The sequence below is a fragment of the Patagioenas fasciata genome, chromosome 1 (genome assembly GCF_037038585.1).
Source record: "Patagioenas fasciata isolate bPatFas1 chromosome 1, bPatFas1.hap1, whole genome shotgun sequence".
Lineage (NCBI taxonomy): Eukaryota > Metazoa > Chordata > Aves > Columbiformes > Columbidae > Patagioenas > Patagioenas fasciata.
The window spans coordinates 154762901-154781629 of NC_092520.1; the positions used below are offsets into that span (position 1 = coordinate 154762901).

The 18729-nt window shown below is 43.3% G+C and overlaps 1 protein-coding gene across 7 annotated transcripts in view; it reads left to right on the forward strand.

Annotated features, from left to right (window-relative positions):
• The first annotated feature begins 592 nt into the window (after positions 1–592).
• The window catches only part of DGKI (diacylglycerol kinase iota), a 214940-nt gene continuing 196803 nt past the window's right edge, over positions 593–18729 (forward strand). For 6 of the 7 annotated variants that reach the window (XM_065839772.2, XM_065839756.2, XM_071798478.1 and 3 more), the window contains exon 1: positions 593–984. In XM_065839772.2, coding sequence (XP_065695844.1) covers positions 593–984 — 392 coding nt within the window. The remainder of the gene's footprint in view (positions 985–18729) is intronic. The other variant, XM_065839765.2, reaches the window with a different exon arrangement.

The following is an 18729-nucleotide window of genomic DNA, read 5'->3' on the forward strand; positions in this document are numbered from 1 at the left end:
ATTCCTACTGTAATTTCTGAATAGTCCCAGACCTTGATGTCTTCTGTACTTTTAATTCTTATTGTCACTGTCAGCTCACATGCTTAACTAGCCCCACGCTGAAGCCTCCCTGGAAAGTTTTCCTTAGTGTTTCCCAATGAACAAAAGGGAGAAACAGGGAACAATGTGGGAAGATTATATTACTAAGGAATACCGTGATGCTTGTGTCAAAAGACATTTCTTTGGATTTGGGTGCTTTCATTCTGAGCACACTAAATGGAGATTGCCTGGGAAAAACAATTAGGAGTGATTAATATGTAAACAAACTTGGGGTATAAGAAGCTCAGGGCATCGTCCCTCTCAAAGGTGTTTTTGAGGTGATTCTGGGAGGGAACCGGGCACGGTTAAGGCCAGAACCTGACTCGGCAGCCCCCGGTTCCTGCGCCCCGCCACCGCCTCCCCCATCCCCGGGCGACCCGACGGTCCCGCTGCGGGGGCGGGGCGTGGCAGGGCGTGGCAGCGGCTGGGGGGGCGTGGCGGTGGATGCCGCGCGGCATTGGCGGGCGGGCGGCTGGGCGTGGCGGGGGGCGGGCGCGGCTGGGAGTTTCCCACAATGCCCCGCTGCAGTGCGGCCGCCGATGGATGCTGCGCGGTCGCGCTGCCATTTGCAGCCACCGCGGCTCGCAGCGCGCCCCGCGGCCCCGGGAGCAGCGGCCTCCCGGCCACCGCCGCCCCCCAGCGCCTGCAGCCGCTGGCCACCCCCCGTCTGCCCCCTCCAACCCCTCCTCTTTCTTGGCCCTTGTGCCCCACCGCAATGAATACCCCCGCTGCAGCCGGTGGGGAGGAGACGGGGGCGGCGGGTGGCAGCGGCTGCCGGGGGGCTGAGGGTGGTGGGGAGCCGGCGGGTGCCGCCGGGGTCCCGGAGGATCCGGGGCTGTCTGCAGCGGAGGAGTCGCTGGAGGAGAAGCTGCGGAACCTCACCTTCAGGAAGCAGGTGTCCTACAGGTGGGTGCTGGGCGGGGCCGGCTCCGGGCGCCCTCGCTGCCCCTCTCGGGGGCATCTCTCGGGAGCGGGGCGCCCGCGGCTGGGGAGGCGACAGGCGGAGTGCCGTGGCGGTGCGGACGGGCAGCGGCATGAGGGCAGCACCTTGCAGCCTGAGGGGCTTTTAATTAATTGCGAAGCCTAAAAGAGACACCGCCACATCGACATTCCGTTGAGGAAGTGACCCGCTCCCAGTCTCGCTGCTGCCGTCAGGTTTGCGGTGCTCCTCCGACGCGGCAGCGTCAGGGGACATGGGGAGGGGGACACTGTGTGTGGCTGAACTTCAGAGTGAACTCGGAGTCGGGTATCTTGCCCGTCTGTCAGGGGAATAGGTCGGTCTTTATACTCTGCCCTTTTCTTTAAAAACACGGCCGCCCGTGTTCCCGGCGCCTCCAAGCGCTCGCAAAAGGGATGGGGGAAAAAAAACCCCAACCTTTCAGGTGGCATCGCTGCTCCCGAGAGGGGTTTTTCCGTGGGAAGTCTCACGGAGTGCAGGTCACGCCCCCAGCCCGTGCCGGCAGCCGTTGTATAAGCCCCAGCGGTGACAAGGTAGGTGGCTGCTGTGTCCAACACCCCACGTGTGCCTGTGGGCCGAGGGCAGCCACTGGGGTGCCATAGGACATGCTATAGCCAAAGCAGGGCTTTACTTTCATAACCAGACTCTTGTATTTCTAGGATTGTGCATTCTCCCATATCTCTGACGTCAAATAAAGAGGTTTCTTCCTCCTGTAAATACACCTATATGAGGGGGTTGTTGGTGGGGTTTGTCTGTTTTTCTGTTACCACCTAGGATCTGTTAATGGTCAGCAGCTGCCGGAAGTGGTTGCTGTCTGACAAGCTTCATGCCAAAAAGTTCTGTAGTCTTACCTAATTCTGGCTGCAAAGCCCCAGTGGAGGCAGCACACCATCAGTAATTAGTATTCTAGTGTGCTTAGGGATGAGCCCTCTTAACTGGGAGGATGGAAAACCAGACCTGCTATTTATGTTATCTCTGCAAGGAAAGAGTACCTCTAGGTAAATTAGCTGAAGAATCTTACCTGGCACGGAGATGCTTCTTTTTACTGTGTTGTCAATTTATGTGTGAGATACAGCTTAGCAATGGTTTGAGTCTCTGCATGTGGTAGGGCTTGAAAGTGACATAATTAAACACTCTTCGTGGTTGAAATTTTATACAAGAGAGACTTCCCCATAAGGGTTGATGGTCTCACTGGTGAGTGTGAAATTTGGGATAATCCGTACTGGACTCCAACAAGGTAAGTGATGGGAAAAGGAAAACTTACTGAACACCTAAAGAGCATTTCATTGGTCATCTCTCAGTACTCTTGCATCTCTACCCTGGCAGTTTTCTTAGTGCATGCCATGTAAGGGCAAATTGTCTGTTGTGGGTAAAAGCAGATTTTGCAGGTGAGCTGTTGAAGTAACTGCTAATGAGGCAGGTTTGCTAATGTGTCTGCTCTTGGAACAGAAGGCATGAGGCTCACAATAAATCTTGGAGATGCTTCTACTTAGGCTATACATTTTCATTTTTATTGTATTCATTTTGGCATCTCCTTTTGGGGCCTGGATATTAAAATATGCTTGTAATGTCCTGTTTTCTAAATCATCTAGAAGTGTGTTAAAGACATGAGTATCCTTGGAGCTTTCTGCATGGTGTGTGTTTGTATGGGTTTCATAATAAATGCTTGTAGGAGGAAGAGTTTATTTCTATTCTTTCTCTTCCCTCTCCTCCAGCTAGGCAAGTATACAGCGAGTCCTGAACCTTTAGATATAAAAGCTTTTTCCTAAGCATCTCTTAATGCATATTACTCATTGTACTTGACCTAGGATATGTGCAAGAAAGTACATTTTCTTTGCATCCTTGGATTTCCCCACCTTTTTTATTTCTGTAGCTGGTTTCCTACGGATTATACACACTCCCCCATAATGAGAACAATCTGAGTAGATAATAAGAGTAGAAAACTTCCACAAAGGACCTCCACTGAGCTCTCCACACCCTGCACCCCCCAGGCTCCTTAAATTGCTACCATTTCTCTCAGTAAATTATGGTGCTGAAATACATTTGTAAATGTAAATGACTATATTATATACAGGAAAATCTATTTATGTTGGCACCCGGACTCCCTTATCCACTAGTACAATAGAAGTTCTTCAAAGCATCATACAGACTTTCAAACAGCTCATTCAGGATTCTCTATGCAGGTGCATTACACTGACATACACCCATATATCTGTATTTACATATGCACAAAAAAAACCCCAAACCACCAACATTTAGAACTTGCCGAAAATAATAAAGAAACATGAAAATGCTTGTAAAAAAATCTGATTGTGGCAACTGAAGGAGTGAAATGAGTGGCTGAAAGAGACATCAAGGTATTGTCACAAGGGGAAAAAAGGAAGAAGAAAAATATTACCTGTACCCAGTTTAGGTTTGTCACAGCCTATTATGGAAGTATGGTTTTAGAAGTATGGTTTACACGAGTCACACTTAAAGCATTACCTTTTTCTCTCCCCGACACTTTTTTTTTCCTGTTGGTGAACTGCTTTAGTGTAATGCAGATCTATTTAGCTAATGACATAGTTGTTGCATACAAATAACTTATTAGTTTCTCTAGAATTGTACCAAAACCACAAGCAACATAGTTCAGAAAACAATGTTTTGTACTGATGCAGTCAGTGGCTTACAATGCAGAAACTGCTGTTTTATATATGCAATGAATTTGGGTAGTAAATACTAATGTAGGCATGTTTGTCCCACATATCAATCCATCAGGAGGAAAAAACTTGCTTTAAATAACACAGGTGTGCCTCATAGGGAGCTCCACAACCCCCTTGACCTTGCTGTGTTCCCACCCATATCCACCCTGCTGCTGATGTTCACAAAGCTCCTTGTCTGGGCCAAAAGCTCATCATTCCATTAAGGGTAGATGTTTACTTGCTGCTTTCTTTCTAATAATATGCTGTAATTATGTATACATACACAGTGGGGATATGCCACTTATCTGTGCTTGTGCATGAGTTAATGGCTTTGAAGTGTGTCTGTTTCTCTGTGTGTGCGTGTGCTGCCAACACACATCCCTTAAGTGGGTCTCAATTTGTAGATGGGACGCCTGCCGCGCCTGATGTAAGACGGGGTGTTGAGGTGGTGGGTACCGCTGGTCGCACTGGGGATGTGGGGCTGGTGAAGGAGGGAATGGGGGGAGTCTGCAATCAGAAGTGTCGGTCCCTTGATGAAGGGTACTGAATGAAAACCCAGAGAAATGGTCTCCCCTTTCAGCTTCAAGCACTTAAATGCAGCCAACCAACTTAATGGTTGGAGGCTAACATCAGAATGCCAACAGCTAAGCAGTCATTTTTAGGGCTGTTGTTTGGTTTTTTTTTTACTCTAGAGATGGGCTTTTCTGTTTAGAAATGCAAACTGTAGGCTCGCAAAATGAGAAGTTTTTCTCATAAGGTGATGGAACCAAAAGTTCAATTTCCCACCCTGCTGTGCAGAAATTGGCAGATGGAAAAACAAAACAACAAAACCCACCCTCACTCAAACACGTACCCCTGCCAGAGAAATGCTCTCTACAGACTAACTGGTTCTTGAAGAAGTATTTACTTCCCTACATTTCTAGACCCAGCAGAATAATTACAAGATATTGGGACACAAAGGTGGTGGGTAAATGGTTCTTTCCTTTTAATTTTTATTACTTTGTCATTGCAAAGTTCTGTGAGGAACTTCATGGTCTTTTTTAGCTAGAGATTAAAGTAGCTTTCCCCAAAGTAATTTTTGAAATAGTGAATTTCAGATTACACTAAAGAGATGCTCAATAAGAATATTTCCACAATAAAAAATATATGGGTAGAGAAATCTTTGGAAATAAAGCTCTGTCTGGCAGGTTTCCTGCAGGTGTTTGCAGCTCTAAATACTTATCTGAAATGCAGTCTTGTCATTTAGTTGTTTAAGATTAGAGAAATAATAAAAAGTGAAAAGAAAAACAAATGAAAGAACCAACACAGCAACAAAACCTCCACAAAACCAACCAAACAAAAAATTAAGAAGTAACCAACACAACCCAAAAAGCACACCAACTGAAACCATCAATATTGCAAATGGCTTTAATTTCTTATTAATTATTATTTAGAAATTCAGGGAATCTGGATTAGCGGAATTGAAAATCAAAATTAAGTTATAAGTTTTAATGGCCCTCTTGTGAGATCTCAAGTGGCACTTGGCAAACACTTGTCACTAGGGAATAGCTTATCTAGAGAAATGTAATTTCATTTTGACCAAGTGGAGAAATCCTACCCAACGAAGCATGTGGCAGCCTTCATGATTCTTGCTTGCAAATTGGGACCATAATGAATTGTCACAGGGTCCTGTGCTGTTAACAGGCTGTGGGTTGGTGGCTTGGTTGTCATGCTTTGTCTCTGGCTGAGGTAGCTTGCCTGAGCAGGGCACCATGCATCTTACTTTTAGTGGCAGCAGCAGCTGGAGGTGGTGGTTTTCTTAACTGGTCATCCAGTTACACTCAGAAATGTTGCTATCTAAAATACGTGGTTTGAGTTTCTATGGCTGATGTTTTTCTCTGACTTGCCAAATGTATCTGTTCAGGATGTGCCTCATGTTCTTTCCCGACTCTTCTTCTGCAAGCGGAAGCCAAGAATCAAGCTGGCCTCTCTCCTCCTGCACCATCAGCAATGACCACTTGTCTGTTGTGGCAAAAAGTAGCTGGAGTTATAATTGCAGTGGGTTTTGTTGCCGCATTTGAAGCAGGGGGGAAAAGCTATCGCAGAGAAATCCTGGGAAATCCCTGGTTACACAAGCCTTGTCATTGCTGATGAGCATGTAAGTACCTGGGAGTGCAGATGGGGCCTCAGACCAAAATAGAAATTTAAGGAAAGGAAACATCCTCATTTTTTGCTTCATTTATTTACAGACATGACAATGATCATAAAGAGCACATCACTTCTCAGTAAATATTAAATAGAGACAGGATGATAGAGGTGTCTCCCATTACTAAGACTTAATTATTTTAGGAAATATGACAGCATTTACTAGTGTACTGTGAAGCATTATAAATAATTAAAGCTGAATGACATTTGTAAAAATGAAAACACCCAACACAAGCCTTTGATCTTTTGATTGTGTTGATTCCTTCTACTTAAGTTTCCTTGAATCTTAATATATCCTGTTTCCATAAACGAGTGAGGCTGTTCTGCATGAAAATGATGGATGGATTTTTATTTTTTACAAAATGTCAAGAAAAATAATTCTCTCTCTCTGGCCTATATCTGGTAAAATCTGCTTACAACTGTCTTTGTTGAGAGTTTCGGGTATGTACTGTACAGAGTTGGTACCACCCACTCACATAACGGTGACTCAGTTTACTTTGTCGCCTAAAACAGTCATGACTGTTTTATCATTTTCTCCCAAAGCACATTACTGGACATTTTTAGGTACATTAAGGGGCCTTCAGGAAGCTCTTTATTTTCTAAAGCTTTGAGGTGGAAGTTGTGTGTTGGGACATAATGCAGAAAAAAGCCAGAAGGGTTTAGAAACAAGACTAATACTATGGGAAAATTAAGTTGGCATTTAAAGTTCTCTCCTAACTTTGGCCAGACTTGCAGCCACATCTCATCGATGTCTCTAAGTCATACAAATTGAAAGGACTGTCTTTAATTTAGAGCATGTCTTACATTCTCTCTTCTGTATCTGAGGTTAACAGCACTTTTTAAAAGACGTGTCGTGAATGATAACTCTTGGTAAAGCTACGTGTGAACTGTAATGGAATTATGTGCATACTCACAAGAAGTTAAATGCATCAGTGATTTGAAAGCAGGAATCTCTACGAGCACATAGTAAAGTTGTTGTATGGCACAGACACAGATCTGTAGCCTCAGATTGCCCTGGGACTGTTGCAGGTGGAAAATTTCATGGTGTAAAAAATGCCGAATCAGATGCCACGTAACTTTGCTGGGGTGGAAAATCACCTTTGTTCTGGCTAGTCCTCTGGAATAAATGACCAGGTAGTCAGTTCTTCTTGCCTGGGACAGTCATGGGGCTGATGAAATGGTTTACTGGAAGCCTCATCAGGCTTTTGAAAGTTTTGTGTTTATTTTATTTTATTTTATTTTATTTTATTTTATTTTATTTTATTTTATTTTATTTTATTTTATTTTATTTTATTTTATTTTATTTTTAAAATATTTTCTTTATTAATTTGGCAACTTGGCTGAAATGTTGGGAATGTGATGTGTATGTGCAACAGTCTCCTGTGCTCTTCCTGTGTCTTTATTGGTAAATCCAGCACTACCTGGGCACGAGATACCAATAGTTGTCCAAAGGATTTCCCAGATATTAAGGAAAAGAGGGAGAGGAAAGAAGAATAAAAAAATAATCAGGCATAGGAGGCTCATGGCTTTATGGCAACCTCTTCTACTTATAGAAATGATGATGAGCAACCTTGCCTTGGAATAAAACAGATGTGAAGTGTGAAAAGTTTGGCCTCCTTTTTCTGTCTTGCTCTGTACAAAGTATTGCATTTTTTTATACTCTGCATGTGGGAATGACGCATTATAGTTATACTATTCACCCTGCTTGTTCTGATGCTTTTTTTTCTCATCTATGGTTTTCTAATAATCTGACCATTTGCCATTCTTAACAGATAAAAACTGTGTGAGACTAGATATATATATGAAAAAAACGTGTACTAGTACTTTACAATAAGATTGTATATGTATGTGTACAGAGTCTATAGGAGCCTCCATGGGGGCTAGTGCTGGATATTTGACTGTGTATGGGTAAGGTGACATAATGGTGAATAACTGCAGGGTGAAGGAAGGTGTATGACAGGCCATGGGCATGATGGACTCGGCTGTGTGTTTTGCAGGTTGCAGCTATGTAGGAAAATCATCTGTACTTTTTATTAAATAATTGCTGGACCTTGTGAGGGCTGAGGGAAGTGTACCAGGGTGGGCTGTGTGTTCAGGAGCCTTGGTGCATACTCTGTATAAATGCCCAGGAATGTAAGATGAAGGGATGTCATTATGTTGCTAATTCCACTGTATGTTGTGTGGGTTTTCCTCCTTTATTTAACTGTCCTTTATTCTGAGGTAATACATATTTATGGATATAAAACGTTAATGTGTTTGCTCATGGCGAAGGCCTTAGGTCTGACAGAAAGTGCTGTACCAAGAGCTGAGTCCAAGGTTTGTAGGCCCATCTGAAGTCACCAAGGCTCTCTGGGTTCATTTTACATTTCTGTCTGTCCTGCACTTCTTTTTGTTTCTCTTTTCTTGCTTTTCTGAGTGTGGATGTGCCTGCCTGTGGGTATAACTGCTTCCCTGGTGCCCACATTGTGCCAGCCCCTGAATTTTCCCTTAACCCTGTCTTTCAGGGTGCTGAGCTTCTGCTAAGGCCATTGCTGATGCATGTGCAACCCACTCTATGCTGCCAGCAGAAAAGCTGATAGCATCTCAGCCAGCTTATAAAGGCCTTTTTTCCTGCCTCTCTGGAAACTTGCCTTTTGCATTGTGCCTACAAATGAATTCAGGGAGGATTTAATTGGTGAAGATTAAGATATGTGTGGCCCTCACACCAGCACCACCTTGTCTAATGTTTGCTGGCTGCCATGTGTCACAGGTTGGTCATGTTCCTGCACTGCCTTCCCTGTCCGGGCTGTGCCTGAATCCTTCTCTGAAGATAACGCTGGACAGAGGGTGACTGTGCTTAGGAAGGAAGGTGTGGGTTTTTTTCCACCTTAAAATTCACTAGAATTCTTTCTCAGTTACAAAAGCTCTCAGCTTTCTATCTTGATCTGAAGAGGAGACCCACAAATGAAGTAGGAGACAGTGTATTTTGTCAAGAAAGTTGCTGTTTGGTTTTTAACACCAAAAAGGTGGTGTGCTGGTCAGAGCCTTACCATAGACAAAGAAGTCTAATACTTGTTCATTATACTTTGACTCATTTTTCTCCATCTGTAAGGCTGTAATCTGTAAGTGATAATACCTGCCTAATGCAGGCAGTGTAGGACCCGATTCTTTGTAAGTCCACTTTGACAGAGACAAAAGAAGATAAACTGACTCACTTAAGAGGGCAGATGGAATCTGTGTGACAAAGTGGGAACAGATCCTCAACTCTAGTTTTAACAGCAAGGTCTCTTGTCCAGGCTAAAAGGAGAGTGGAATAGAAAAGAACTGAAAGGACAACTTTCAGAGAAAACCTGAAAGTTGGGGGAGAGGTAGAGAACATCTGTGCATGAATGTTAGATTTGATTGTGTTTAGAGTACAATTTACCTAAGTTTTGCCTCTGAATTATTTGTGCATTAGGCAAACAGGATGGTTCATTTTTAAGGAGTTTCACTATTCTGGAGACTGCCACAGGGCACTAAGTGGTTCTTCTGAATGTCTCAGCACCTCCTGCTAACTTCCTGAAATGCCTCGGCATAAAGGTAGGTAAGGGGTTGATGGAGAAGGGAAAGGTTTATTAGCTTGTTCCGAGGAACGAATGGTCACTAACTACTGCACTCTTGGCAAAGTAAGTGCGTGCAGGGCTGAGTCTGTCTGTATTCTGGGACTGAGCCTGGTATTTCCCTGATATATACTGCACTTTTGAGAAAACTTGATTATTTGAAAACACTTATCCTAGAGAAAGGCTTGGTAATGATGTCCTGAACCTTTCAGTCCTGGATTTCCCTTCAAATGCAGCTCTGAATGGCATTGCCAGAATCCCCTTCCGTTTCACAGCTGTTTGAAAGCTTAATGAGCTTCAGAATTTACAGTTCATAATGGGAAATTTCTACTTTATCATCTGGTCTAGCCACCCTTTTTTGAGGAGTTATGGCTTCAAATTCTACCTAGAAAGTTTTCCAGCTCGCTGACCCTACAGACTACCTTTGTTGTCCCCATTGTTGTAGACAAATGGCCATGCAGTCAGAGAAAATTGAGGTTTCTAATTCTACTCAGGTTTGAGGCAATACTAACTTAAAGCACCATTGCTCCTCCTGTGTACCTTTGTGGCTTAACATGAGATATGAGAAGATGTAGGATACTATTCTCCCAGGCTGCTGATACGGTATATGTCATTAGCAGTGAGTTTACTTACTGGCATTGGAGAATGGTGCTGGTGACTGCCTTGTAGCTTGAGCTAGGCTATAGATGCATTGCAGAGGTAAATAGTATTAATGTCTTTGGCTGTCTGACTGTTTATAAGAGCTCTTGGTGGAGAGATGTGGGCTCTTTTTGAATGTTCAGGGACTTGGAAGAAGGTGTTCTGTGGTGACAGGTGTAGGTGCAGATAGTGGGAAAGTGGTGGGTGAATACCTCATCTTGCTCTGTATTATCCTCTTCAGATGAATTCAAAATTATCCATTCCTCCCTCACTGTTCCTAAGGAATGCGTGCTTAATATGTACATCTAAAGTTTGTCTGATTAGGGCTATATGATATGTGAATGTTTGGGGGTATGACCTGAAACTTCTTACATGTGGAGAAAAAGAAATTAACATATTTAATATAGACATAAGAATAATATAGACATAAGAAGCACTATGCTTATGTAGTAATCCTTTCAATATTTGTAATTTCACTAACTTCAAAACACTTCAGAATAGTGAAATTAGTTTCAGTATTTCTAATTTCTTTCAAATGTTCCCAACTTCAGCTTTTCATAAAAACAAACAACAGAGCCCCTAATAGCCAGATCATGTTTCTTCTAAATTGTATGACTCATCATGAAGCTTGACCCACTGGGGAACATTTTCCAAGTGGGGCAGGGATTAAGCTTCAATTGCACAGATTCATCACAGATGATGAGTTGAACATCTTAGAATCCCTCTGTGCTCTGAAACTGCTCCCTGATGCTGTGTAATATGCAGGAGAGGGGACTGCCTGTGATGCTCCGAGAGGTGCCATGGGGTTTCTGGGCACCATAGGGGAGGATGAGGAAGCTAAATGGCTTTGAAACCTGTTAACGTTAAAAGATGATGAGAAAATACCTTCCTGTCATCACTTTATTTCATTAGGTTGCTAATGAGTTTCCTCTAGGGAAGGTAATGGGGTAGTTCTTATGCTTTTATCCAATTAGTGAATTATCCCAGGAATATATCATTTTTTTGTGAAAACACATTGAGTTTCATTCCAAATGGAGCACTGCATCCTGTAGGTCCTCTGAAGGCAATGAAATGCCACATGTAGGTGCGTGCTAGGCCGGGTCCTTGGTTATTAATTGCTGATGTTAGCTTGATCTAGAGGGCAATGGACTCTCCTTGTGAAAGTAAGTGAAATGCCAAATATGTGAGTAAAGTTTCATTATGAGTTTTGAGGTTAGTTGTAAGTTGAGACACTGAGAGAATTCACATTAAAACCCGGTGTAGACAGGAAACAAAAGAAAAGTGCCTTTGATGCTATTGCCTTAAGGGATATCTAGTACCAGTGTCTTGCCAGCTGCTTGTGCTCATAGGATCCTTTGCTGCTGGCACTACAGCCACCTCCAGGTTTTAGCCTAATTTAAAATGACATTGGAGAAGGAAATAGAAGCAGTACCGATGCAGCTGACTGGTTGTGAGTGGCCTTCTGTTAGTGAGAACAACTTTAAGCTATTCTTTGTATTTCATTTTTGTCTCTGCAGGTAGCCAACAGATGCAACTGTCACTTCTTTTGCAGGGCAGCATATTTGGCTTTGGAACAAGTAGATTTTTTGTTTTGTCCCTGGCCAGTTTTTACTGTGATATAATTTCTGGATTTCTTTATTTCTCATTTGCTGTCTCTCCCTTTTCGTTCTATAATTTGCCTTTGCCTCCCTGTCTTCCTGCCAAGACACCAGTGCTCTGTGTGGGTTTACATACCTGGGGCTGTGTAATGCACAGTACAATGAACAAAGAACACACAAGTACATAAACACTGGGCTTCACATTCTACAAGGTCAGATTTAAGTTGCCGAGCTCTCTACAACCATTTTTCCTGCCTCCGAGGCTAGTGTGAGCTTTACAGTCTAGCACTGCATCTCTGATTCTTTACTATCAAGATGCTCAAGTTAAACTGCTTCCTTTCCCCTTTAGATTTTCAGTAGTGGTATTTTTCAAGCCCGACAGCATTAGAATATGTTGCAGAGGCTGAAAAGTGGCTACATACATATTTTATGTGCAACTGGATATGGAGACTGTTTTTGGACTTCTCCCTGCAAACCTATGGCAAAAAGGAGGAGACATCAGTTGCCTTCTCCAGCTTTTCAGCTTTTTTTTTTCCAGCTTTTTCAGGTGTTTCAGGAATGGTGAAAGGTACTTGATAAACCCTGCTGATGCATAACAAACAACGCTGGAGCAGACTTAGAGTGGCTTGGATACAGGGTAGTGTTGGGATGCTTGTGCGGACTCTCTTTTGGCCTTGTGAATCTTGATTTGGCCCAGATGGCAAACAGCAAAACAGTGCTTTTCAATTCCTTGAATCTGATGTGGGCCATGTAATCATTCGATAAATAGACTGTAGAATCACAGAATGACCCGGATTGTAAGGGGCCCACAAGTATCATCGAGTCCGGCTCCTGTCCCTGCACAGGACAACCCCACAGTTCCCACCATGTGTCTGAGGTCGTTGTCCAATTGCTTCTTGAACACTTTCAGGCTTGGTGCCATGACACCTCCCTGGGGAGCCTGTTCCAGTGCTCCACCACCCTCTGGGTGAAGAACCTTTTCCTAATATTCAACCTAAACCTCCCCGGCACATCTTCCTGACATTCCCTTGGGTCCTATCGTTGGTCACCAGAGAGAAGAGATCAGCGCCTGCCCCTCCTCCTTCCCTTGTGAGGAAGCTGTAGCTGCCATGAGGTCTCCCCTCAGTCTCCTCCAGGCTGAACAAACCCAGTGACTTTAGCTGCTCCTCATATGGCTTCCTCTCCAAAACCTTCACCAGCTTCATGGCCTGCTACTGGACATTGACCAGTAGCTTCATATCCTTTTTATCCTGTGATGCCCAGAACTGCACACAGTGCGCCGGGTGAGGCTGCACCAATGCATAGTAGAGTGGGACAATCACCTCCCTTGCCTGGCTGGCCGTGCTGTGCTTTCTATGATCCAAAGTGAACAGCAAAATTACTGAGTGCTGGGTTATTTGGTCTCTGTCTTGTCAGCTCTTTGTTTCTTTTTTTTTTTTTCAGCAGATAGTGGGAGGGATGACTAATGTTGGCTGCGATGCTGGGGCAGTTACCAGCTGGACTGAGACCAACATAGCAGTTAAGATACTCCCTTGCAAAATTTATATATGGTGTTAAGCCTCATGGCCTTCAGACAAGTGAAGTAGGAATAGCAGTTCTTTCCCCAAAGAACCCCTTGCCTATTGAACCTTAATTTGAGAGGGAGAAAAACCACAACCTTTTGCAGGGATGTCTGTTGACAGTCTGGCCTGGAAGACTTTGGTGCTGTCCAAAGGAAGGGCTGGCTGGAGAACAGCTTCTCTGCTTTCCAGGGAGGATACTGCATGTCTTTCCCTCTTGGAATAGCTTGGGGTCTACCAGTCCACAAGATCCTTCTATCTGGGCCCCTCTTGGGGATGTGATGACCATCAACAGTATCAACCAAGCACTATGGATCTTCATTCAAGCCTGTGGGCAGTCTCAAGCCAGAAGTACTCTGAGAAATACTCTCCAGGGCAGGATGAACCCAGAGAGCTTGTGTGTGTGCTCTCTTCTTAATGGATGTGTTTCAGAAAAATGTCATATGCTATGATCTCTCTTTTTTTTTTTTTTTTTTTTTAAATGGAGTAAATTCTGCTTACTGTTTGTTTGTTTTATTTTAATGAAAGAGACAAAAATAAGCTACCTCTGGCTCTAACAGTTAACTGGAAGAGATCTTTAGTATGATACACAAATATTTTTTTATTTTCTTATATGTAGTCACATATTCAAGATCAAGTAATGCATTTTTCCCTGTTTTCACCTCATGTCTGGTGAAAATGTGAGAAATCAGATAACAGTGAATTTAAAAGAAAAGCCTCATCTAATCCCTTGACTGCGCAATATGGTCTTTTCTCCCTAATCCCTGGAGTGTAAAATACACTCTTCTTTCCTTACCCCCATCTCCTTAGTGCTGAAAGGAAAGCAAACAAACATAACTCTGCTATCAGCTCTGATGTGAGTGTGATAATATCCTTGACCTGTCCATGCAATAGCTGCTTACATTTCCAATTCCCTTTTTTCAAAGTAATACTTTGAATATTAGTACCTGGTCTTGTACTGAATTCAAGTGAAATAAACATATGAAGTGAATACAGAAGAAGACTAAGCCACAGCTGCTGAAGCCCAGTGTGGAGGGTCCTCTCTCCTCACAGCTCACGCCATTTCTCTGTGGGAACAGAAGGTATGATGACTGATTTTTGGGAGGGAGATGGAAGGAAGAAAGGAGCTGACCTGTGGTTGTGGAAGTGGTGGGTTTGTTCCTCCTCACTTCCTAATTCCTAAGAGCTGCTGTTTGTTCAGGGGGAGCTGTAGCGCAGGCAGCAGCAGGGAAAGCTTTCATCACAGGCTGATTATCCTTCTCTCCTGACTTAGCTGAAAAAGAAGGTAATTCACTTTCTTTTCAGTCTTTGGCCTTTATCCTGAGATTACTCATGTCTTTTGCTTCCTGAAAAAATGAATGTCATCCTCTTTCACATGTGAAGTGCCAAGATACCAAATGGCCTTGCCTTTCTGCTGCCAATGACCTTATTTTACTATCCTTTGCAACTGTGCATCTTACAAACCGAAAGCTGCAGCTGACTGTCTCCCAGAAGATGTAGATACGGGCCCACAGCTGGGTCTGGGAACTCTGTCATGTACCTGCTCCTCCCATCTGCTTGTGTTTGGAGCTGTAGGTCATAAAAAGAAGTTTGGATCATTTCAGCTGCAGTCAGACTTTTGGACCCTTTCGCTGTCCAAAAATACGCATTTCCAGTGGATCACAAGCAGTTATGAGATGAGAACAAAAAGGGACGGTGAGAAGTTGTGCTTAGGGTGCAACAGGTAATGGTTCATAGCAGTATGTTTCCAATCTTGAAAGAGACCGTTAGGGATGTGAAAGAGAGAAAGAGAAAGAAAAGGAGGAGGAAAAAATAAGCTGGGATGGAAAAACCATAGCCCAGCTTACCCTGATTTTAATTCAAAGGCTGAAAAAGAGAATGATGTGAATTCCTCTCCCATAGGAGAAGCAGCCTGCTGTCTCAAAAGGCTGTTCCCTGGCAAGTCAGCTCTTCCACCCACTGCTGCTGACAGCATGAGGATCATGGCCAGAAAACATGGGGCTCTCCTGGTCTTGCTGCGGCTGAGCTGTGCCTGGGCAGTGGCCCCCACTTCCTGTGTGGTAGCCCCTTCCCCAGCCACCCCCAGCTCCTAACATCCAGTGTGAGCTTTTTGTTTCTGATTCAGTCGCTCTGCAAACGATGTCACAATTTGTCAGGTGCCGAGAGTGATATTTGCTTGATGGAAATGTTGGCCCTATTGTGAATCAATCCTAACAGCTTCTCGCTGCAAGGTTGTAAGACAATGAGGTGAATTTACTATGCAGGCAGACAAAGCAGCTTCTATTATGTGTAAAAACATAAATAATAGGAGGATAAATGCAAAATAGCGAGAATGTCTTAGCGTTAGGCGGTCGCAGGCACAACAGTGCGCGTCAGCGTCTGACTGGAATGATGGAGGTGTGCAAAGAAGGTGGTGATGGAAAGGAGCAGGTTTGCCGGCAGGGCTCCTGCCTGATGAGGCTGAGCTGTGAGTGCGTGCAAAAACACCAGGAAGATTTCAACAATGTTTTGCAAAGGATCTGTTCAAAGAGAACAGCAATGGGAAAACAGAGGATTGTTCCTTAAAATCAAGTGACCTCTCAGTCATTCTAAATTAAGATAAAATTGGTCATGGGGCACTACTTGTGAAGGTACCACAACATACATGTTTCCTTGTAATTCCAGTCTTCTATAATGGAGCAAGTTGGCTGAAAATTTTCTGGTGGAATTTTTTTTTATTATTTTATTTTTTAGAATTGTGATGTAATATTTTCCAACTGAAATCTTCAAGGAAAGGTGCTGATATTGCTTCCCAAAAAATAGATGACCAACACATTTATATATTCATCCTAATAAATGAAATATAGAACAGCTGATACATAGTTCCTTGGAATTTCTTCATGCTGAGGGTTTGTTTTTTTTTTTTTTCCCCACTCCTTTTTTCACTCTGATTCAGAAGAGAAAAGTTATGTTGTTTTGATTTGAAATATGAGAATTTCCCAAAGAATGGAACCACTGAGTTCTGGCAAGACAAAGTTATTATTTGGTAGCATCTGTGAAACTACCTTGGTCATTCTTATTTTTCCATGATAGAAATGTGTTGCAATAACCATGTTTAGTGTTAATCACCCCATGATACTTAACCTCTTCTGAAGGACCAGAGACCGAATGAACATGGAAGATGAACAGTTCTCTGGCTGCTAGCAAGAGCCATTTAATTTCATGATTAAAGTATATTATCAGGTTAATATTGGGTAATAGATGGCCGCCCACATTTTTATAGCTAAACAGGGAGATCGTTTTCTAGTGATGTCTATAAGCTGAAGGTGTATGGTTAATAGTGGTGGTGTGGTTTTTTTTCCTGCACTTTCTGAGAATATTTGGTGCCTGGGAGGCTGCCTCTGCAGCTAATGTCAGAATGCATATGGTTAATAAAATCCCAAGTAGTCACTCATTGGGCACCAATTCCTGTCTTATACAGAGGATGAAAGCAATCTCTGGTGTTAGGACTGAAATGGTTTCTGCTCTCAGAAAGTGCTGATGTGCTCTTTAGCCATTTCTGCTGCTCCTTTCTGACCATGGAGCAGCCAGATCAGTATTTATCCTCTCTCAGGGAGGGGTACCAAAGTGGTGGATCTTGGCTGGATGGTGGTGTCTCCCATCATGCTCTGGTCCCTGGGTCTGCACCACAGTGTGCCTGAGTCAACAGGGCAAGAGTTTTGTAGAAGTCAAATTTCCATGAGATTTGGCTCTTGGGACTAAGGAGCTTCCATTCAATTCATCTGGGCAGTGGAGAAAGAGGAAGCCAACATTTTTAACAGCTACATGTGAAGGATTGATGATCACCTTGTGTTCGAGGCTGAAGGCTGCAGGTAACTGCAGCCCAAAAAGGAATATAAATAATAGGCAAAATAGTGAGATGGTGTCAGTCAAAGAACAGTGTCTGCTTGTACTGATTTTGCTGTTCCTGACATCTGACTCCCACAGGATTTAAGAACTTTCTTGGGGAGAGACCATGTGAGTGCACAGTTCTTGCCATTAAGACTAATGCATTTCCTTCTAATGGCTCTGCTGTGATGGATCAGTCCCCATGTGCATGCCTTGATGGTGGGTGTCACTTCTTAGCGGCTCTGGAAAAACTGCAAGTACTGATATGTGTGAAGAAGTCAATATGAGGAGGGGAGGAGTTATTCTTGAAGGATAATTTCAGGCTGGGGAAGCTATTTTCCCTTGATGTCCTCAACAGTCATTAGCAAGTGAGAGAGTCTTCTCCAGGGGACCATTTTGCCAGGCTAATTCAGGCTCTGGCTCCAAATTGTCCTCTGGAAGAGCCCATCTCTATTGACTGCAAATAATCTGTGGAGATCAGCCTTACAAAGCTAAAATCAGTTTTAAGGTGGACCCCCTCCAACAAATAGGATGAATAGGTGCATTTTCTTGTTAGCATGAACTTTTTTTTTTTTTTTCCCTGCAAAAAGCTTGTTTGTTTGGCTTTGTGGCAAAGGATACATCTGGTTTGAAGTGGAAGTGGTGACTTCTTTTAGTGGATACTTGTGAGTATGTCAGTTTTCAAAAGTGCTGCAGTAGCTCCACAGCCAAATAGAGACGTTGCCATTTGTTTACTGTGAACTGCATCTTTAAAAAGGAACTCCTTTGGCAGGGGCAGCTGGGAAGGAGTTGCTTTGTGATTCGGTCCCAATGCAGGACATGAAAGTAAATCTCTTGCCCTCTTCATCTCCTTTTCTACAGAATCTGGGCACATTTATTACATTTTCCTTGGACTACAATAAATTACCTGGAAAGAAAAATGCATGGGTTGCCCATGACTACTTTGGTCTCCAAGGATTGTTCCTTAATGGTTCAAAGCCAGACCTGACTGGTTAAAGGAGCATGTATTAGAGGTGGAGGGGGAGTGTGCCTCTGTGCAGGTCCTGGTGTTATTCCATGGGACAGCCCCCTTTTTTGATGAGCTTTGCTCTTAGCTTAACTCTCACTCACCTCGCCAGAATGGCACAAACCAAACTTGCAGGTGGAAGAATGCGACAAATCATCCTTGTCTTCAACACAAGATACCTCCAGTTTTTGGTGATGTACTGAATGGTACCTGGGTGGCTGATATTTGACTTCTTTGTTCTTTTTCATGTATTTTTTCTTTGGTTTGTTTGGAGCTTGAAAAAGTACAGATGAAATGAAAAAAGACGAGGGAAGGGTAATATAAATCACTCCAGGCATTCAAGTGTATTTGTGATTATTCTGCAGGAAGATAGATGATACACTGCAGTTTAGTTTATGAGTAGAAGAAAATATGATGAAATAAGTGAGCTCAGGGGGTTTTCCTTTACTTGCCATACATGATTGTTTTCTGTGTACTTAATAGGGAATTCACTGCTTCAGCAAATCATTGAAGGGAAATATTTAGCAGGATTTGAAAAAGGATTAGGCTTCTACAGGAAAATAAATCGTATTCATAGCAAG